The sequence below is a fragment of the Drosophila suzukii genome, chromosome 2L, assembly GCF_043229965.1.
Source record: "Drosophila suzukii chromosome 2L, CBGP_Dsuzu_IsoJpt1.0, whole genome shotgun sequence".
Taxonomy (NCBI): domain Eukaryota; kingdom Metazoa; phylum Arthropoda; class Insecta; order Diptera; family Drosophilidae; genus Drosophila; species Drosophila suzukii.
The window spans coordinates 19,480,980-19,503,036 of record NC_092080.1 but is presented as its reverse complement, the minus strand read 5'-3'; the positions used below and the strand labels follow the sequence as shown (position 1 = coordinate 19,503,036).

At 38.1% G+C, this 22,057-nt stretch overlaps 4 protein-coding genes and 1 long non-coding RNA gene across 9 annotated transcripts in view; 1 reads left to right on the top strand and 4 right to left on the bottom strand.

Moving 5' to 3' along the window:
• Positions 1–22,057, top strand: part of B4 (imaginal disc development protein B4) — a 48,882-nt gene that overhangs the window by 23,335 nt on the left and 3,490 nt on the right. For 3 of the 5 annotated variants that reach the window (XM_070994389.1, XM_017084123.4, XM_017084115.4), the window contains 2 exons: positions 19,686–20,026; positions 20,659–21,148. In XM_070994389.1, coding sequence (XP_070850490.1) covers positions 19,686–20,026; positions 20,659–21,148 — 831 coding nt within the window. Of the gene's footprint in view, positions 1–15,304; positions 15,807–19,685; positions 20,027–20,658; positions 21,149–22,057 lie in introns of all 5 variants that reach the window. The other 2 variants (XM_017084108.4, XM_036812746.3) reach the window with 2 other exon arrangements.
• Positions 532–1,269, bottom strand: LOC108011629 (uncharacterized). The gene is made up of 2 exons (XM_017077196.4): positions 792–1,269; positions 532–732 (listed from the first exon to the last, which is right to left on the bottom strand). Exons 1-2 carry the CDS (start codon positions 1,191–1,193, stop codon positions 577–579), a joined length of 558 nt encoding a protein of 185 aa, XP_016932685.3. The 5' UTR covers positions 1,194–1,269; the 3' UTR covers positions 532–576.
• On the bottom strand, positions 1,312–2,172 carry LOC108010738 (uncharacterized). Its single transcript, XM_017076054.4, has 2 exons — positions 1,711–2,172; positions 1,312–1,657 (listed from the first exon to the last, which is right to left on the bottom strand). Exons 1-2 carry the CDS (start codon positions 2,098–2,100, stop codon positions 1,502–1,504), a joined length of 546 nt encoding a protein of 181 aa, XP_016931543.3. The 5' UTR covers positions 2,101–2,172; the 3' UTR covers positions 1,312–1,501.
• On the bottom strand, positions 2,222–4,221 carry LOC108017187 (uncharacterized). Its single transcript, XM_017084184.4, has 2 exons — positions 3,622–4,221; positions 2,222–3,461 (listed from the first exon to the last, which is right to left on the bottom strand). The coding sequence occupies exons 1-2, from the start codon at positions 4,000–4,002 to the stop codon at positions 3,306–3,308; spliced, it is 537 nt and encodes a 178-aa protein (XP_016939673.3). The 5' UTR covers positions 4,003–4,221; the 3' UTR covers positions 2,222–3,305.
• On the bottom strand, positions 20,491–20,715 carry LOC139352309 (uncharacterized). Its single transcript, XR_011603640.1, has 2 exons — positions 20,586–20,715; positions 20,491–20,523 (listed from the first exon to the last, which is right to left on the bottom strand). It is a non-coding gene; the product is annotated as an uncharacterized lncRNA (long non-coding RNA).

The following is a 22,057-nucleotide window of genomic DNA, read 5'->3' as shown; positions in this document are numbered from 1 at the left end:
ATTTTACTCTTATATAAAATTGTCTATTCGTTTTAGTAATTTATCAGGACATTTCGCAATAAAGAAATCCAAGATTAAAAATAAACGTTTGCCAAGGTTGGCTTTAATTTCATTTATTATTTTTTTTATTGGCTATGTTTATTTTATTTAAAAACAAGAGAGAACGCTTTAGTCGATGCCACTGACTATCAAATATCAGAGAGTGCGAGGGAAATAGATATATTCAAGTAGAAATCCGCCTGCTACCAAGAATGCACACTTTATTTGCTTATATCTTTTTAATATATTGACCGAATTTAACAATTTTTATGATGTAGTTGGACATTAATAATCAAAACAAAATCTCATTTAAATTTTTAAAAAATATATAAAAACGAAGGTGCTAAACGGTTTTTAGCGTAGTGGGCATTTGTGGGCGTTAGAGTGGGCTTGGCACCCTGCTTAAAAAACATCAAGAATATATTAACTTTATGGTGTCAGATACGCTTCCTTCAACATGTTACACACTTTCCGACGAAACTAGTATGCCCTTTTACTCTACGAGTAACGGGTATAAAAAACTTATACAGATGCCCCCTACTTATTGGCAATTACTTTTCCTTGTGTCACGATCCGTAATGCTAATCGCTCTTGGGTAAAATACTCGGTAATAGTGCGAAATGTACCAAATGGAACAAACGGAGGAAGATCCTTTTCATCCATATGCCAGTTTCTCAAGGTATAGCTGTAATTCTAAGAAAATGTATACATTATTGACTCAATTAAAATCGTAATAACTGGTTGTCGCTTACCATTTTTAAGGGACACGCAAGGTTAGCATTTGTGTGTTTTCTGAAGCTTTTTACGTAAATATTGAACATTCCATTCCTATGGGCAGTCCTCAGAAACTGACATGCATCCAAGCGACCATCATATAATTTGAGTTTCTTTTTATTGCTTGACTTCCAAAAATCCATAGCTGTGTGCATTAGTATATCCTTCACATCAGACTTCAGCATCATCTCACCATTAACATAGCTCCGATTGTTAAGATGAACGATGCGGAAATCAATATTGTCGATTAAATCGCGTAGCTTATATTTTACTGAAAACTCATCTAACTTTATTCTAAAGTTGTGCTCCTCACTTTTTAAGCAAATGTGGTTGTTAAACAATATTATCCAGAACAGAGCATATGTGGCCAATGCTTTCATTTTAATGTCACTCGAGAACTATTAGGAGTGCTGCTTTAATACACATAAAATTTTTCTACACACGTTTTAAGTACATCCGGTCAATTAAGAACTCGTTGTTGGGTAATAAAATAATTTTCACAAATTGGAATAGTTTTTGTAGATAAAAGCTTAAAAAATACATTATTTCCGCGATTTAGATCTCCGACTATCTGTCCGTCCGTATGAATGCTGAGATATCGGAAACTATAAAAGTTAAAAGATTTGATTTTAAATTTACTCATATTGCAAAGCCATGTTTTCATCTTTTTTAGTTTCATCGCAAGAAATTAAGATTTTGGCAAAACCTTGCCATGTGCAACAACACGTATTGCCAATCGCTTTTGGGTGAAAAATTCAGTGATCGTTCGAAATGTACCGGGTGGCACAAAAAGTGGTAGATCATTTTCATCCACAAACCAATCTACCATCTTGTAGCTGAAATTCTGAAAAAATTTAGATCCTTAGATTGGTTCCATTCTAACATAATTTAACGTACCGCCTTTAATGGACACTTCAAAATAACATTAGCGTGCTTTTTAAAGCTCTTCACATAGAAATTAAACAGTTTATTTTTTTTAATATTTCGAAGTAAGTTACATCCATCCACACGAACATCGTACAATTTCATATTTGTTTGAGCGTTTTGTTTCCAAAACTCCATAATGGCTCGAACATTCAAATCGGTAATATCCCTTTTAAGTATAATCTCCGCGTTGATGTAGCTCCGATTGTTCAATTGAACCAAAGTAGAATCCATCTTTTCAAAAATATCCGGCACCTTATACTTGATCGAAAGTTCGTCAAAGTAGATTCGAAAGCTGCGTTCATTGCTACAAGCCAAGTCCAATAGGACGTATATTCCACATATCAAATACGACGTTTTCATGCCAAATGTTTTTAATATAATGCTGTTGAATTTTTATCAGAATCAATAAACTTTTTTCAGTATAATTAATTTTATTTTGGGTGGCTCTATTTGATATTATTTTAATGATTATAACTAGGGTACGAGTAATATTATCTCAATGCGATCGTTGAAGCGAATAAATTGGACTTAAACTTTATCCCAATAAATTATTTTATTTATTTTATAATGTTATGTTTCCCTTTGTTAAGATTTAAAAAAAAAATTGTTTCCTCCTCATTGCTTTTATGCATATTGCAATTGCTTAGTGTTTGGCTACAACATCTCCATGTACTTCAAAACGTGTTGCAAATCGTTTTTGGGTGAAATAATCAGTGACCGTTCTAAAAATTTACCGACCGGAACAAAAGGTGGCAGATAAAAAACCAATTTACCATCTTGTGTGTTTTTTAAAAAAGTTTTTATTCTTAATTTAATTTAACATACCGCTTTAAGTGGACACATCAAAATAACATTATGGTGCTTTTTAAGTAATTTATTTACTTCTAAGTAATTTATATCCATCGTCGTACAATTTTGATTTTGTTTTAGCATTTGGTTTCTAAATCTCTATTATAGCTCGAACTTTAATATCGTTAATATCCCTATTAAGTATTATTTCAATGTTGACCAAGCTCCGATTTTTCACATGAGCCAAATGACAAACCATCCTTACAAAAATGGCTGGCACCTTATACTTGAATGCAAATTTATCAAAGTGAACCCGAATGTCAAGTCTTATGCCCTTATGACCAATGTTAATACTATAATGCTGGTGAATTTTAAACTTTTAGGGCTTATTTACAAACTTATTTAATTTAAGATGTCAAGGCCTGATATTATTTAATTGTTATTAGACAATTTTATAATAAGTAATTATTACTAGTCTACGAATATTATTATATAAATGTGCTTGTTCAAGCGAAAAATTAAACATTAATCTGTGATTCTCCTTTACTTCTAAAAAAGTTTAAATATACTTAACAATTTGTTATAATGAACAAAGTTTAAAATTCGCCCACCACTTTGGTTGATTTTAAAGCTTGCTTAATTGGACGGTAATTATTAAAATCATCCAACCAAATCGGTAGAAAATATATGCTCCACATACTGCGAAAATTACTTTTTGGAGTATACGCTAAACTTTTTTATTTGATTGGAAAAAAGAACATCGGGATACTATAGTGTTAACGTTTGGTGAGCCATCTTCCATCAATTTGCATGTGAGCAAATAGCTTTGATTTTTGTTGAAAAGATATTTTCATGCGAAAAGTGCAGTCCGGAAGCAGATCTGGTAACATATCTTCGTCGACATAGGCCCTAGTTAGGGTGTAGTTAAAATTCTAGAACACATGAAAAGAAAAGTTACCATAAAATGTTAGCCCATATTTATAGGATGATTAACTTAAAAAAGTTCCAAAAAGTATGCTACAATTTTGAGACAAGATCAGGATTCCTTAAAGTTAAAAAAATGTGTACAACTTTAAATTCATTTTTACTTACCGGCTTAAGTGGGCACTTGGGTTTGGTATTAAGGAACTCCGCATAGTTGTTGTAAAGCATTCTGATAAACTTATTCTTATAAGCATTATTCAAGATGGAACAGAAGTTCAATTTCACAGTATAGAGGCGCATATCTGGTCGAGGAGGACGCATTATGTCCATTGTCGAAACAAGTGTTAGATCATTGACCAACCGATTTATCATTATGTGCCCCGAGAGATAACTGCGATTCGACTCCTGTTCGACAACAGCACTTTGGGATAGGAACAGGTCGTGATCATCGACAATGAACGTGAATCGATCCACCAACACCACGTGAGCACTAAAAAAGCAGTTGATCAGCGAACTGAAAACGAGAAGGCTAAGCTTGCGGAAAGACATTCGGAAGACGGCTGACTTGGCCCCTGGATTACTGACTGGCTACGAACCAACTACTAATGGGGGATTCCATTGTGCTCGTAATTATGAGCTGACGGAGCAAGCCCTAATGGCTTTTTAAATGGTGTCGTCTGGTCTAAATTGCCGCAATCTCTCAATATGTCAACAATACGTATTCATATACACATAAATAATTTTTTCCATGTGTTTTTTTCTTAGTTCTTTTTGGGTCTTTGAGTCGCTTTCAGAAATGCAAAAAAAAAAACTGTATATGCTTGCACACAAAAGTAAAATGAAAATGTTTCACGTATGGAAAGATTGAGTTGAGAAGGCGGCTAAGTACATAAAAAGAGTAAAAAAAGAAAGAAATCAAAAAAGGGGAAAATAAAGAGAAACCCTATTTTCTCGACGAAAATGTTACTCAGTATCAAATGGGACATGAAACTTTACATGTTACATTTTAGGTAATAATGGACGGTACGATGAAAACAGAAAAGATACATTTGGGTATTTTTTATAATAATATCTACTACTATCTAAATATGATAAGTCTTCTAACGTAAATTTGAAAGTTATTTGAATAATGAAGTCAATTTTCTATTATTTCAAATATGGTTTTAATAGTATTACTTTAAAACCACCGCCTTATTAGATTACAACATTTTTTAAATATTTTGAGACCAAGTATTTAAAGCTGGTTCTTGGTAGAACATGTGAAACATTAAGGGTTTCTTAGTAGAATTTTATTAAATATTTTAGTTAATGAAGAATTCCATTTTCCTTCATTCAGACATTTGCAGTCACCCAAAAATCAATATTTTCTGGAATATAATATAGAAACGTAAATCCTCGTAGGCCAAAAAAGTTTAATACTAAATATTGGCATGTCGAGCACACCTTTTCGTATCTCTCCGTGTTCAGGGCTCAGAACGCGACCCCAAGGATGTCAACAGAAATGTTAATAACACCAGCGATGCCGCTGCATCTGGAAGGATCCAAGGATGGGGTTGGCAACAAGGATGCAGATGGGCTGGATTGCCTGGCTTGGCTGCCAGCCGAGGCAAAAACAGTGGCCGTAAAACAGAAAGGCAAAGCGCAGCGGAGTGTGGGGAAAGTATGGGGAAAGTAAAGACGAGTAAGAGTAAGGCAACGCAGGCGGCCCAGTCGAGTGTAGTTCAAACATCACACCTACCGTCTGGGATCTGGAGAGTCTCGACTCGTCTGCGGATGGTGCTGCGGTCCATATTATGTAAACATTTGCTGGGCTTCAATCTTTATTTTTTCTGCTGCGTTGCCTTCTCTCCTGTGGATCCCAGCTGGTTACCATGGTTCCTGGCGGAGTGCGTGTGGGGTTTTTTGTACTTTTCTCCTTTTTCTGGCTTTGTGGACTCCTGTCTCAGGGCTCTCAATCGAAAACGTGTGCAAGTTTTTGGATGACACAACAGAAAGGCTTACGTTTCTCTTAACTAACGAAAAACCATTTTGACACTCAGTTTGGTAATTTATAAAACCCAGAGAGTCACAATTAAAAATGATCTTAATTAAATGTAAATTCCTTGGGGAGCATCGTAGTTCAAATCCATGCAGTGCCCATTTCTTATATAATTATACCCGTTACTCGTAGAGTAAAAGGGTATACTAGATTCGTCGGAAAGTATGTAACAGGCAGAAGGAAGCGTTTCCGACCCCACAAAGTATATATATTCTTGATCAGGATCACTAGCCGAGTCGATCTAGCCATGTCCGTCTGTCCGTCTGTCTGTCCGTCCGGATGAACGCTGAGATCTCGGAAACTATGGGAGCTAGGCTATTGAGATTTGGCGTGCAGATTCCTGAGCTTCTTACGCAGCGCAAGTTTGTTTCAGCACAGTGCCACGCCCACTCTAACGCCCACAAACCGCCCAAAACTGTGGCTCCTACAGTTTTGATACTAGAATAAAAATTTTAGCTGAAATGTATTGGTCTCGTCGATACCTATCGATTGATCCAAAAAAAAATTTGCCACGCCCACTCTAACGCCCATAACGCTTAAATCTGTATACCGCCGGTAGGTGGCGCATTTTAATCTCGCTTTGCTGCTTGCATATCTCCATATAGCTGAGTAACGGGTATCTGATAGCCGAGGTACTCGACTATAGCGTTCTTCCTTGTTTTAATTTTACTTGTTTATAACGCCATTGGCAAGTTACTCGGTAAACAAAGTAGAACACCAAATCTCAAATAGTTGATTGAAAGAGCAGAATTATTTATACTTGTTTAACAGTCGTGTAATTTGTTTGTCCAATTATATCTTACATTTCACTTAAAATGACAAATCAATAGCTTTTAGATTCAATATGCGTGCTGAGCTGCTTGATTTCCATGACCTGTTATTTTTCCTGGTGAAGAAAACAAACTAATTTTCCCATTTTCATATACCAATTTCCCTAAGTGACCAATTTGTCCGAGTGCAATTAACACAAGCCATCCGTGCTCCTTCGAGGGGGAGGTCAACAGGGGAAAATACTTCTAATGGCCAACGTGTACTTGGCAACAAAGTAAAAAGTTTGTTGCGTTGCATTTTAAATATCGAAGTGTATTATATTATGCAAATTTGTGCAATTTTCATTCATGCCTCCGTATATATGGATGTATGTATGATAGGACCAGCTGCAAACCGAGCACTGTTGAAACCACAGCGCCAGGCCTTAATTAGTCTTTGTGAGCGTGTGAGGCTCATTTCGTATGCAAATTGCAGTCGATTGGTTTCGCATTACATAATTAATAATTCATCGGGAATGCTTGTCAATCACACGCACGAGTACGCCCACCAAGGAACCCACACAAAAGACGAGCCATCGGAAATCCAAGTAGAAATCCTGATGTTTTAGCCATAGAAATAATTTTAGGTTTGTAAAATGAGCAAGACACTGCCACTAGTCTTAATAATATGGCTCCATAAAGAAGAAATGGAACTGAATGAGCTATGGTATTTGTTCTAAAAGTAAGGTATTCAAAGCGTAACTTTAAGGATAGACCAGTTCTAAAAATATTAAGGGCAAAGTAAATATAACCACCGCACCTAAACATGCTAAGTCCGTTTTAGATTCTCCGATTTGTGTGGTCTCCAAAATGGCCTCTGGTCCACCGTTTCTATACCCAATATCTGCGTCATTGCCGATGCTTGGGCCTATTGGTGCAATCAATAAATTTAACAGTCGAATACACAGGTGCTGGCATCAACAATTTACGCATCTAATGGGCGCCTGCAGTTGCCAACAAAAGGTGGTGGCAGTCAAATAAGGAGAAATTTTCAATTCTCGGAATGAAATTTATTAATATTTACCGATAATTTTCCGGCCATTTAACTTCTTCACGTTTTAAAAATATGTACTTTAAGAACCTAAATTTTCATCTTGATTTAACTAAGTTTAATGTGATATTTATTAGCCAACTGTATAGCTACAACAAGCATTACAGATGTTGATGAGAGTGCTTTGCAGCTGAATATTCGGTGCCTTACCCCGTTCACGAAAACCCAAGGTGTCCGCAAACACTCGTTAAAAATCACTTAAAATTCCATCATCATAAATTTGTCAAAAAATTCACTCACTTGCTCTGAGCGAAGCTTTAACGTGTCGACATTGATGCTGTCTTTTGTCTACTATCACACTCCCTTCCTCTGTTTTGGGATTAGTTTTCCGACCACCACAATGGTCTTCATTTCCCAGCACAAATGTCTCTTCTGAATGTGCGGAAATCATTTTATAAAATTGTCTTGGCAAGGTCGTCGGAAAGTTAAGTTTTCCACAATATTTCAGATTTTACTTTGAAAGTTTTAAACATGAATTTTTTTTTTAAACTATGAATTTTATCCAAGTACTTTGGCAAGCCAATATTTGAATAAAAATTTTCTTGGCTACATCGGAAAAATTTAACATCTCTGTAGATTTCCTTGTTATCTTAATATATTCTTGGTATTGATTCCAATATTTGAATAAAAATTTTCTTGGCTACATCGGAAAAATTTAACATCTCTGTAGATTTCCTTGTTATCTTAATATATTCTTGGTATTGATTCTAAAACATCTTTATAAATGTTATATAAGACAATGAAATAAATCAATGTACCATTTGTTTGAGCGACCCATATTCTTTATCTTTGCAACAAAATTGATTTAAAATTAAATGCATCCTTACATTATCTTATATCTGACATTTTGGCCTCGGTGTGTATTCAGTTAAAAAAAATTTGGAACATGGAGCTCTAGCGCTGCCAAAGCCGAAAAACTTCTTCAAGACAAATGAGCTTTCCTTTAAGACCGTTCGCCGTCTAAGTTTTCTTATGACAACCTTTAGTTTATTACTTTTGGTTTATGTTTTCGTCAGTTGGCCGAATGTTTTATTTTAGCGGCCGTCGCAACAGCAGGGGGCAACTTACACGGAGCAGCGCCACATACCCCAAAGTTAACAGCTTTTTGTGGCAAGGTCTTTTTGGCCGTGGCTCCATGGTGACTTCAATTTTTGGCAACAAAACGCAGCTAAAACTTGCTGCAACAGCAAAAATAGAGAACAAAAAAAATACAAAAAAAATTACCCAAGGCAAAAAAGCAATAACAAAATATTATTATCAGAATCATTCATCATGTGGCTGCAGGCAATAAATTTTGGGCCAGCTCCCAAATGCAACAACAACCATAATGGCAGGGCCCAAAGAAGAAGAACTACAATTATTGTAGCAGTTGTAGGTAGGTAGGTATACCTATAGGTACACACAGAACCCGGGCTTTTGGCTAACTGTTAATAAATCGCAGTGGCAGATATCAGCCAACAGTTAGCACAGTTAGCTGTGGCCCAACAGCAGCTGGTGATGTGGCGCCGCCTCCCAAAAAGTTCCACCCCTTTTACCGCCCATCGCCCAACGCCCCTGCCTTAACCAACCGCCCATCTGAATCCCACCGCAGACGCATAAAAGTTCGGGGGCTTTACCCCCGAAACGAACTTTAACTTTAAGCGAGGCGTGGCCGGGGCTATAAAGCATTAACATAAAACTCCCAAAAATACAAAAGACGAAGGGAAAATAAGGCGAAATGAGAATAGTTACTGCTAAGAATTTCCCCTGCTTTTATATCAGGAGGCAGTCAGCTGCTCAGCCAAGCCGTAAATTTGCGCATTACTTAAACGGTCTCAATCTATTCGGGAGGCCAAAAGACAACTCAGAAAATGGGCTTTACTAAGATTAAAGATGGTAATGTATTTATTTTATTCGTGTGCGTGTATACGTTGTTTAAAATGGGGTGTAATACATAGTTTACTACGCAATTGATGTATATTTAAATAATATAATTGTTTTAACAAAATAAAAGGTATTCTGAAAATACATGATAGTATTATAATAACGAACGCAACTCTTATATCATTGTCATATCTTACATCTTTACTAAGATGGTAATGTATTTATTCTATTCGTATGCGTGTATAAACAATTTAAAATGGGGTGCCTAACACTTTTTACTATGTAATTGATGTATATTTAAATAATATAATTGTTTTAATAAAATAAAAGGTATTCTTAAAAGACATCACAGTACTTTAATAAGACACGCAATTCTTTTATCATTGTTATGTCTATAAATAAATGATATCACCGTATCCTTTCAGTAGAATTCTTCGGTTAAACTACACCAGTGCAGAGGCAGCAAACTTAAAGATAAGAACACTCCATGCATTTTTGCAATGCACTCTTTTCTTTGTTCATAAACGAGTTTACCCACTATTAGTTTTTTCCAAATGGAAAAATAATGAACAATAGAGTCAGCAACTGTATTTCCGACTTAAGATTGGCTAATAATTATTGATTATCCAGTTGCCACTGGTTTAAGAGTAGTCTACCAATAATCTTTTAATGGGCCCAGCCAACACTTGGTTTCCTCTTATTTGCCATTGTCGCTTCTCAAGTTCCTCTTTGGGACACATTTTGCAAATTGATTTCGTTCTTCCACTTCCTCGCAGCCAGTACCGTTCTCATTTGTAATCATTATTATGGTCAAAGTAAACGAAATCGTCATCTCCAACTTCCCAGCACTATAATCATTTCAGTGGTACTCGTAGTTCGAGGAAAATCCATTTCCCAGCCCCAACCACCACGGATTCTCGCTCATCGTTATTCTCTTTGCCACTTGTTTGATAAATAATTGTTCGTCGTTTAGAGTAGGTAGGTACACATACACTATAAACATGCAAAGTTAAGAGCACATTGTATATTCTCGTGCCAGTTCAGTCCAGCGGGTGACCACATGCTGTGCCCCCCGATAATGCCATGTGCCCCTCTTCCATCTTGGCTAACGGCACTGGGCAACCGCATAGCCATATAGCCATAGTAGCCATAAGCTAGGCCATGTACTTTGAAAGCCCCTCACTGAGCCCTGACCACATCATCGAATGCAAAATGCGAAATGCAAAATGCAGAATGCGAAATTCGAAATGCAGAAGCGGCGTAATTGCCACCGCACCAGAGACCCAAAGCTGAAACCAATAAACCAGCACACGTCGATTAGTTGCACATGAGTGCGGCAACATCGGGTCTGGTCAGGTGGTTGAAGTATCCCCCCTGCCACTCTCCGGATTTCACCTTCGCTTCTGTGGCTGCTGCCAGGACTGACGGTTGACGAAACTACAGACAGTAAGTCCATTTAAGCCACGTCTTAAGAACGTCGGCTTTTGGCTATAATGCTTCTCAGGGTGACATGCAGCAGCTATAAAGGTTTTCCTTTTAGAACGCCTATTAAAAACGATGTTTAAATATATAGGTAACTTAAATATCCTTTTCCATTGAATTGAATTGAATTCTTTTCAATTTACTAATGGCATTCTGTTGCTGCATGCCCTGCATATAAAATACCCGGGATTCACATTATTTGTGGCTTGCTTTAAAACAGTTAAAGAATAATATATGTATTTCTTTCCAAGCAAAGCAAATCGCATTCGGTCTAAAAGATCGCTTTATTACTCACACCTTATAAAATATGCGCTTTGAATTTTAGAAATTCTGATGTAATGTAAGGGTTTTTCAATTGTAGGAAGATAAATCTTATTTAAAAAATGTTCTGTAAAATTTCTTTTAAGAAATTTTGATTAAATTTAGATTGTTAAATTTAAATCGCTAAATGAGGAAGCAATTTAAATGTTTGTGCCCCTTAAATATTTCAAGAATACTTGATAATTAACTCTGTTAAGAATAAAAATGATTCACTTCATTTGATTCAATTAGCACAATAGTTCTAATTTTATAAAGATTTAAAATGATCATGTTAATTTCTATTATAAGATGGTTCGGTTATGTACCCCGAGCAAACACATGAGTTGCTAAGACAAAGTTTTGACCCACGTTAACCCAAGCTTTTGACCCGACTGTCCGGCAGTGTCACCCCAAGAAGGGGAGGTGGAGTCTATAGGGGCATGAATTGCCAATATTTGCGTAACAGAGGCGGCTTATGGGCACGACGCTCCATCGCCCATAGTCTATACGGCTAACCGAACCCAACTAACCTAAACCGGCGATTGCTCATTTGCTATCAACGAGGAGCGCCTTCACCGCATTCCATGCGACGGAGCAGAGAACGGCCATGAATTTTGCATTTTCAGTGTGCGTGTGTATTTTTAGCTGGGTCTGCTGTTGGCCAGGCCTGTGATTCATCAAAAGAGCGGCGACAGCTGACAGGCCGACAGCTACGCATAGAAATGAGTTATACAAAAACTGGGCAGACAATGGGCCAAACGACCGCCTCACCCCTTGGGGAAACACCTGAGGCGGCGGCTAGGACGACGCGAATTGCCTACGATTATTTTTTATTAGTTGAACTCCCAAACCAGTTGTCAAAAGCCAACGAACGCTGGCCACAAGAACCAACTTAGAGTTGATAAAAAAATTCAAACCGAATCGCACATTCTCTTTTTGTCCATTTACTACGTGCCTGGAAATCCCAGGAAATTCTATCAATCCAAACTATATACGAAGAGATGAAAATAATCAGACAAAGATATACCAATAAGCTTTCCAACCACCTGAATCAACTAGCCATTGGACTACTAGGTAGATATCGATGATTACCCAAGGCTATTAAACAGAGTCCACCCTTTAATTCTCCCATTGATATACAAATATAAACTCAATTGTTTCAAATAGTACCATAAATAATAATATATTATTAATATGTAACTAAGTTTGTGTACATTTATAAAATTTAGTGGTCATTTTAGGGACAAATTCAAAATTTAAAAAAATATATATTCTTTTTTTTGGTGAAACTTAGATAAAACTCTTCCAGATGTTATATTCAAGATCAATAGTAAATATTAGGTCAAATAAACCATTAATTTATTACAAGTATTCAAGTTTTTCCTGGTTTCTGACTTTTAGACTTATGTACATTTATAAAATTTAGTGGTTATTTGAAGGACAAATTCAAAGTTTAAAAAAATATATGTTCTTTTTTTGGTAAAACTTAGATAAAGAACCTTTCGGATGTTATGTTCAAGATCAATAGTAAATTTTAGTTCAAAGAAACCATCAATTTATTACAAATATTCAAGTTTTCCTGGTTTCTGACTTTTAAAATTCATTGAAAAAATAATCAAGAATTCTGCTTAAACCTGAATTTTTCCTAATAAATTCTTGAAAAATGTAGTTTAATTGGGTTATGAGGTTCTACTGGAATTCATACATGCATGTGTATGTGCATTTACCCCACATTTCCTTATTCAAACAAATAGTTACACACATCAGTTCTATACGACAATTATTCATTTGTTTGAGTTTGTCGATAAGATGCATTCAAGGTTAAATCTAAAGTATATTATATGAACATGCAATTATACCGATTTGGAATACAACCTCGCGTCAAGAGGCGATGCCTGAATACTCTATTTTCGAAACGAATTTTATCGTTACATATAATAAATCATTAGGGGCTCTTCACCACTGGTGCTTAGACAATTCTCTCAACATTTTAAGAACGCAAGTGTTTAAAAAGAGGGGAACATAATGAGCACCCCGGATACAAAAGAGTCCACACATTTTATTTTATAGCATATGCACATCTGCTTCCGACTATACAAAGTACTTATGTGCTGTACATATAAACATATGTATTGTATGTGCTTACATATGTACAGAATTTTTGCAGATCGTTCAACTTAATTTTGATAGTTTCAATAGAAAAAGCTTGGCATAGCAACCCCGAAAATTCATACATTGTAGATCGTTTGTTATGCCCCGTCATGCTTCCCTAAATACCAGCTTAAATACATATGTACAATGTACATTGTACGTAAATACACAGAAAAAAATACATGGCAACACAAAAAGGGGTGTTTTTTGAAATCTGGGAACATTTTTTATAAGTAAATACTTTAAAAATTACCTTACCTCAAAGCATTCGCATTTTTTTTTGGGTTTGTATTATATGTATACATTGCATATGCATGAATTTGAACAATTTTCTGCTGTGTACGTAGAATCACATGCCCAAACTTTTGCAACACTTTTTTCAAAGGTTTTTTGGCTTGCTGCCTTCTGGCATTTTCATCCGCCGGTCGAATGGTTTGCCAACATTATGACAAAGTTATGATACTCTTTCCTGGGAAAGCACATAAAAAGAGCCAGGCAGCGAAAAGAAAACAAAACGGGCAAATAAAGCAAAATACCAACCGAAACCGAAAACGTGATGAACAATGAGTGCTATGTGTGAGGGCACAGTGGCGGAGCTTTAGGGGGATTCAATTGATTCTATTAAAATTAATAACGATATAATAATAACAATAATCTTATTGTTCTGCAATCCGTTTGCAATGTACTCAGTGAACTTAGGTAAATAAATATATCTCAGTATAATGGGGTAACATATTTTTTGTTACAAGTTGCATACAAAAAACAATGTGAACTAGTTTAATTATAAAAAATAAGATCATGACAACAAAAAACAAATATATGCAAGCTTTTCTGGTCAAAAATTAATAAAATTTATTACATTTCGGGTGTTTAGGGTACTTATATATTTTTGGATTCTTGATGGGAAATATTTACCCATTACTGAAAATAGATCTTAAATGCGTTAATGAAAAAATTATTTTTAAAATGTCATCGATAAAAAGATTAATTTAAGGGTAATAATTTTCCAAACTCCCTAAGTGAATTATCAGCGGACTGCCATGAGCGCGTTAAAGGTGCCACCCGCTCTCTAGCCCCGTCTCTCTTTCTCCCCTTTCCTTCTCGCTCACTCTTCTAACAACCGCGCCGATTACGTTGTCGCATAACGTTTGAAGATGACGCGCGATTGTTGTTTTTGCTTGCCAGTGCCAGACGAACTGGCTCTGCTTTCTACGCCTTTGCAGGCGCGGTGGGTGGGGTGGGGGGTGGCGATGTGGGCGGTGGGCGGTCGACGTCTGAAAAGGTGCGGCGACATTGAACAAGCCAACGAACGGGCAAAAGAGCGAGAGAGGTAGAGCGCGAGCTGACTTTTCTGATAACGTCGTCATCGTCATCGCAATTTTAATTTATGCGCAACACACGCACAGCTAGTTCACACACACACACAAGCGCGCACATCAACCATCTCAATTGCGATGGAGATTTTTTTTTGTAAAGCTCAACATCTTTTTACACATTTCGCAATTGTTGTTGTTACACTCGGGAGTAGGGGTACACGAACTCTATAAAAAAGTTTGCACAGTTGGTTCTGCCATTGATCATTAGCTTAATAGAACACATTTTTTCCTTGCAATTAGCTTGCAAATATTTATTATCGCTAAGATTCACGACTTTTAAATTCTTTTTAATTTATTAAAAGTTTAAATATTTTCATGTTTAATGCCAAAAATTATGTAAAGTTCAGCGTTGGGTTATCAAAAAAATAACATTTGCCTTAGTCACTTTAAAATGCATATTTAAGCAGACTCATTTGATAAAAATATATATTTCTTTTTTTTATGAATTCTTGTGAAATAATGATTCAGAGCCCTGAACTGGCACACTACCCCATAATAATACACAAACAGAAATCAATAAATAAGTAGGTATTGGATAATAAGTTAAGAATATTTGCCAAACAAAATCGGGCAGCTTGGTAAATATTATTTATAAAGAAGGCAGTCAGGTCGGTAATTGTGAGAGTGTCCAGCTGTCAGATTGGGGCCACTGTGCTGGCCCCACTGCCGCGCGCTTATGTAAACGCTGCCCACTGTGCGCGCTTTTGCGCTCTCCCGTCTCTCTCTCTCGCTCACGCTCTCACGCTTTTCTCTCTCTTTGGCCATGGCTCTCTCGTTACAGCAGCAACGATCGAGGAGAGCGCTACTGCAGTTGGACAACAACTTGGCTGCTCGGCTGCTCGCTGCTCATTTGGCCGCTGAAAATCGACATCGCGAGACGCATAGCGTTGGATTATTCGTTTCGACGGCGGCGACGCGTCGCTCGTTGCAGTGGCGCATTCTTTTTTTTTCGGTTTGATTGATTGCGATTATGAACGAGACCTTCAAGCTGTCCGGTATCGGAATGCAGCGCAGCAATATCGAGCTTGAGCGGCAGCGGCACCTGGCCAATTGGCTTGTGAAGAGCAGTCCGCACATGGCGGCCGCAGCGGCGGTGGCAGCAACAACAACAACTGCATCCACACCCACTACGGCAACAACAACAACAGGCACAAATAATCCTGGCTCAACAACAGTGGGAGGAGCAGGCGCAGGCACAGTGGGCGGCAGCGGGGCCGCAACAGCAGCAGCAGCAGGCGCACCCAGCAACAGCGTCGCAGCTGCAGCGGCAGCTGCATGTAACGGTAAGCTCAGAGCGGTCGGTGTGTGTGTGTGAAAAGGGGGTGGTGGCGGGAGCGGGAGCGGGAGACAAGGCACGCGCTCCAAACAAACGAGAGGAGAGCGGGAGAGCAAGGAGAGGGTATTGTTTGCTCAATGACGTCGCCTTTGCTTTTTGGGATGCCCTGCTTTTAGGGTATGCTAATTTAGACAACAACTTTATAATCCTGAAGAGCACTGAATTAAATTCGATTGATGTTTTTAGGTTTCAAACCCACTTTTATTATAACCAAGTCAAGTAAAAGAGTAGTTACTATTCCCACACATAATATGGTAATTTATAACTCTGCAAAAAAGTTTTTTTTCTTTGAAAGTTTTTTTTCCAAGTTTAAAGCTGTAAAGTACTTACTATTTTTGCAATTTCATATTGTAATTTAGACCAGTGGTCGGCACACACATACCATCACAAGTTTGCCTTGCATTAGTGTGAGTGTAACAAACACGAAGTTTGCGCGCGGCGTGCTGTAGCGAGACGTTTCTCTGCTTTGCACTGAGATCCTCTGCCGCAGCAACAAAAAAGCGCGCCGAAGTTGAGAAAAAATGACCCGAAGACCCATGCCGAAGTCACACGAACATGTACGTTATACGTGAGCGAGCAGAGGATGGACAGAACACTTCCCTATGCTCACTAGATAGGCCGCTGCCGACCACTGCTCTAGTTGCTTCTAATTGATCGTTACGTCAAAGTTTGAGCAGACAAAAGAAAATGTTGTTATATTCAACCCCATTAGAATTATCACTTAAACTATTAATTATTCAGAGTGACGATTGTTCTTCCATCCAAACTAGCTGATCATAAAAATAGCACATGTTTCGGTTTTCACTTTCGAAATTTTGTTGCTTCGATTTGCCCCAAAATAAATATTTATACGCTTTGGATTTGCTTTTCCTAAAGCTAAGAACAGTGGCGTTTCCATAAGTCGGATCATTAAAAGACCAACCAATTTGGATTTGGAAACTTCGAAAAACATACTGCCTTTCTGGGTTTCTATAGAAATCCCTTCATATTAAATAATATAAACCAACATTTGGCCGTTTCATTTATAGAACCCACACTGTATATGCAAACTTGGCTCATTTATTACATGTCATAAAAATCTATAACGGCGAAATTTTTATGGAATATGACGCAGGAACTGCACTCATTAAGAAAAATTGAGAACTTTTTTGCTCGACTTTTTTAAAAAAGAATGACACTTAACGAAAAAAATGAGGTTACATTATTAGGATTAATGCGTTTTTAAAAACACTTTGAATTATAAACTTTTTTACAGTAGCAAACGTATGGTCTAAATCAGTGGTCGGCAGCGGCCTATCTAGTGAGCATAGGGAAGTGTTCTGTCCATCCTCTGCTCGCTCACGTATAACGTACATGTTCGTGTGACTTCGGCATGGGTCTTCGGGTCATTTTTTCTCAACTTCGGCGCGCTTTTTTGTTGCTGCGGCAGAGGATCTCAGTGCAAAGCAGAGAAACGTCTCGCTACAGCACGCCGCGCGCAAACTTCGTGTTTGTTACACTCACACTAATGCAAGGCAAACTTGTGATGGTATGTGTGTGCCGACCACTGAACTAGAGTTAAGCAATCTATAGTCGTTCATTGATAAAAAAATAGAAGGAATATTTATCATCAAACCGTTGATACAAGTCTTATAAACTTCAAGATATGTGTTTAATGTTTACACATATTAATTTGTAAATAGATTTGTGTGTTATTTCTATGGAGTCATTTAACCAAAGATTATAATCTCCAACAAAAAAAAGTCAAGACGTTACTATTTTGGAACTTACTATACATTTGTAAAAAGGTTTAAATGGGAGTACTGGGAAGGGTATTTTACGCCTCGTTACCAGAAGAAAGCTTTTCCTTATTTCTTCGTAACTGCTGATTGTGTTGCTTCTATGGTGTATTTCTTTTTTTTCCTAGGCGCGCGCGTCGCTTCGCATAATTTCACACGAAACGTGACGATGACACCCCCTCACCCACTGTCTCCCTCTCGCTCCCACTCCCCCACTCTGCTACTCACTGTCTCGCTCACTCGCGGACTCTACAATTGATATTTCACAAAAGATAAGAGCAATTTCACAAAACGTTTTAGCCCCTTCCCGGTGTTATGCTGCGATTTTTGCCCTCGCCTGCATTTATTAAATGTGTGCCGTGGTGTGTGGGGCGAAAAATTAAGCCAAATGTGCGCAATTAAAGTGAGTAATGCCCCGTCGACCACCAATCAGCGGTAGTAGCAGCGGATCCAAATCGCACCATGGGCACCAATCGAACAATGAGCAATCAAAAATCGCGATATCTCTTTTTAATTGCACCGCTTGAGGTTCACTCGTTCGCTCAGATATTTCTAAAAAAAAAAAGGCAAACAAAAAAAAACGGCTAAGTGATTTCATGCTCATTGTTTGGGGCGACAGACAATTGCTTTTTTCGATGTCGGTCCGATAACGAAAATAATATGTTTTGCCCATGAGGGTGTTATCTTTTCCTGTATTTTCTGCGTAGCTGTTCGTCGTTAATCGCTTCCAGTTGTTGACTCTTTTTTATTAATGCCTCGATATCCGATCCTATCGGATCTTTTGGGCCCAAAATAGCTTTCGACCTTAAAACTGTCAAGTCGTAGACCTCACAGCTTCGAAGTTTTGGGGGTTCTTCCGCAATATTTACTCGAGTGCAATACCAAACCGTATGGCAATCGAAAAAAAACTGTTTCTGCGCAATCGCAAAAAGTTCTTTTAAAAAATAATCAAAAAACCGGAAATAAAGAATGACGTGACCTAATCGATAATGAAATGCATTTGCTAATAGCTTACAATAGAACGTTAACCTCCGGTCTTGGATTTCGATAACATCTTTTGGAACCAACCTAAAAATAATTTCCTTTCATATTGTCAAACTTGTCATAAGCCAAACAAGCTATGCAGTTGTATTAATGACCCATAGGAATACGTCAATAGCAAAAATTGAGTATCAATTAGCTGATAGTCAATATATTTGTGTTGCAAATAAAGTCTTGTTAGTGACAAATTTGTTTGCCCAGACGTTGTTATAACAAGCAAATATACACTGATTAGTAAACTTTGAATTATGGAATCGTCTGCAAATAAAGCAATTTAAGCTATCTTTAAACTTAAACTACTATGGAAAATAAACAATCGTGGCTAGTATTTGCATGACATTTTAATAGACAAATGAAAGATTTCCTATAAAAGTCTATAGGTTTCCCTGCCTGAGATTGTCAACTTATTTTATATTTAGCCTTGAAACGTTGTGTTACAAAGTCGAAAGCAAGAATGTTGTGTACAGGTGCTATTCAGCTATTCAGTGCTTTTAAGTTATTTCGGTCTATAAATGGCTGTCTTGAACAAAAAAAGTTCGATTTCCCCACTTAAAATTCAGCGCAAGATCTCTCGACACTCGGTCTTCTATTGCGAAAATTCTTGTTAATTTTGCGGTTCCGCTTGGTGGCGATATATTGCCCACTGTGTGTCATCGTCTCGTTGACCGTTGACTGAAAATTAGCTGCGCTTAGCAACAGTTTTGAACCACTTGCCTTTTCGTTGCGTCACGCCAACTGAAATTCGCTTGGGGAATATACACCATACACACCATACACCATACACCATACACCATAGAGAGCTGTGCCCCTGTAGATGTGGAAGTTGATACGACGGTGTGTGGGTTTTTCCCACTGCAGACAACGGGTGGCAATTAGACACTCACATGTGCATTTATATTTATGCGATTACCTCACTGCCTGCCTCACCGATGCACAATGTGCCACTACTTCAACTCCCCCTCGTTGCGATTCTTACCTTAATTTTTTCCCATTTTCTTCTTTTGCAGGTGGAGCAGCAGTTGGCGCCCATCACGGCCACCATTTGGCGGCCGGGGCGCGCAAGCCCAAGCTGCGGCGCTTCAACTCCCACGACACCAGCTCCAATATGTTCTCGGTGGCGGATTTCGAGAACGCCCGCCTGGCCCGTCGCAATGAGATCGAGTTGAACCAGCGGTTGGCACGACGCCTGCGCGGCAGCGCCAACAACAGCACCTACGGCCTGGGAGGGGGAGCGGGCTCAGGACTGGCGGGCGGATCGGGGGGCGGCTATTCCGGATTCTGTGGCGGGATCAATGGCAGCGGCGACTACTCCACCGGGGACAGCAAGGCCTCCAAGGGCAGCAGCGAGGTAAGAATAAATTGACACTAAGGGGCACCGAGAAAAATTATTTATCTTTGAAAGTAAGGATTGTACATTTTGAATTCCCCAAGAAAAATTCTTAGAAATGTTTATAATAACCCCAAATTTATTTTTGTAATGGTTTATTTGTCTTTTTATTGTAATTTAATGTCTTTACTGTATTTTAAAATCTAAAATCATTAAATACTTGCTGCTTTAGCAGCCCATCATGTACTTGATTCTAGGAAACTTGTAACCTTTGATCTGAATGCTTAGTAAAATTCTCATTTAATAGATTTAAAACGTATTAAATATAATATATAGTAATTTATTTCGTAGAGTGTACAGCTTATGACGTCAATTGGTTTTCTAATCTCGCGAAAAATCTGCCGTTGCCACAAAACCTCAAGAGACGTTATTAAGGCTATTAATTTCATGGCAATTTAACTTATGGCTTGGAAACAGTTATAATTTCAGTCATTTGGTTTTTTAATTGTTTGATTTTCCTTAAACATTTAATTTAAATAAATAAGTAATCATCAAAAGATTTAAAATGATCCGAATTTACGATAAGAATTGACATACTTTCCTTAGCAAATTTAAAGATGAAATTGATAACTAACAATCCAATTGTCTTTCAGTCGCAGCAGGAAGCGCTGCCCGCCGATGTGTTTCTCGAGCGGAATTCCCTGCCCCGTGTCGTCCGCATCTTGCATGCGAGCAAGAGTTCCAACGAAACGCTGCAGTCCAGCTCATCGCACGGCTCCTCCACGGCGGCATCGAGCAGCTCCTCCACGGGAGCGAATCCGGCTGGTGGTGGTGGTGGAAACATTTCTAGTGGCAACATTGACACCGGCACCGGCACCCATTCATCGTCCAGCGGAGGAAGCGGCACCGGAAACGGAACTGGCTCTGGTCCTGGTCCTGGACCAAGCTCTGGTTCTGGTTCTGGATCTGGTCACCAAATCAACAACAGTCGCCACAGCAGCAATGGCGGCACCCCTCCCGGCCACGATGAGCTTTTTCTGCTCTACAGGCTGGTGCGACAGCGCAACATCTACCATGGACACAATGCCAAGACTCAGGCTTCGCAGCGCAAAAAGACTGTGCTCATTCCACAGGAGTTTCCGGGTGAGTTTTGGAAATTGATGATTTAATTATGTGGCAACACCAAAGTGTTGAGGATTTACAGAAAAGAATTTTTTGGAACATTGATAAAACTTTATGGTAATTTAAATTATAAAAGCAAACAATTTTCAATAAATGCCATTTTAAATGCATTTATATGAGCAAATAATAGGCTAAAATCAATAAGCAAATTGAATTAAATCCGGTACGTGAAAGGATTTTATGAATAAAATTGTATTTTATACTAATAAATTAATACAAAGAGATTTAGTTAAATTGGAACCATCAATAACCTGATTTTATCTGTTCTAATAGTTTTTATAGCAATGCTGTTTAATTACCTGCTATATTTATTAAGAGAAGTAATTAGTTTCAATAAGTTAAAGATCCATTTTTCATGGCTGAAATGGCAGAAGAATTTTTCCCCTGTGAGAAGCAACAACTGGTCTTACTGTAGCGGCTAATGCCAATTACAAGTTGGCTCTGACTAGGGGCGGCCCCAAGCAAGTCGTCATTCGATTGAGGGAGGTTAATTTATCGCTCACAGTAAATTAACTTCAATGACCCACCGATTGATGCGCTGATTGGCAGTAGCTAAGGGCATAACCGAATGATTTAAAAAAAAAACCCTGTGACTGATTCGGCACGAACATGGCAGATTATAGTCGTATGCCTATTTACATAATCCAGACGGGGCTCTTTGAAGGCAAAGTTTAGTGTTCTCATGACGAATGCATTTAGATACTTACTTGTGCCTGATTACACGGTCCAGTCGTTACTAACTCACTTAGTGAGTCAGCCAAGCGAACTGTGATCTTCCAGTGCGAGGTTACTAAGTACACAATCCATACACATGTATCCCGCACTCCTCTACATTCTTTTTTTTTGCGATTTGCGATTTGCGTGACACAG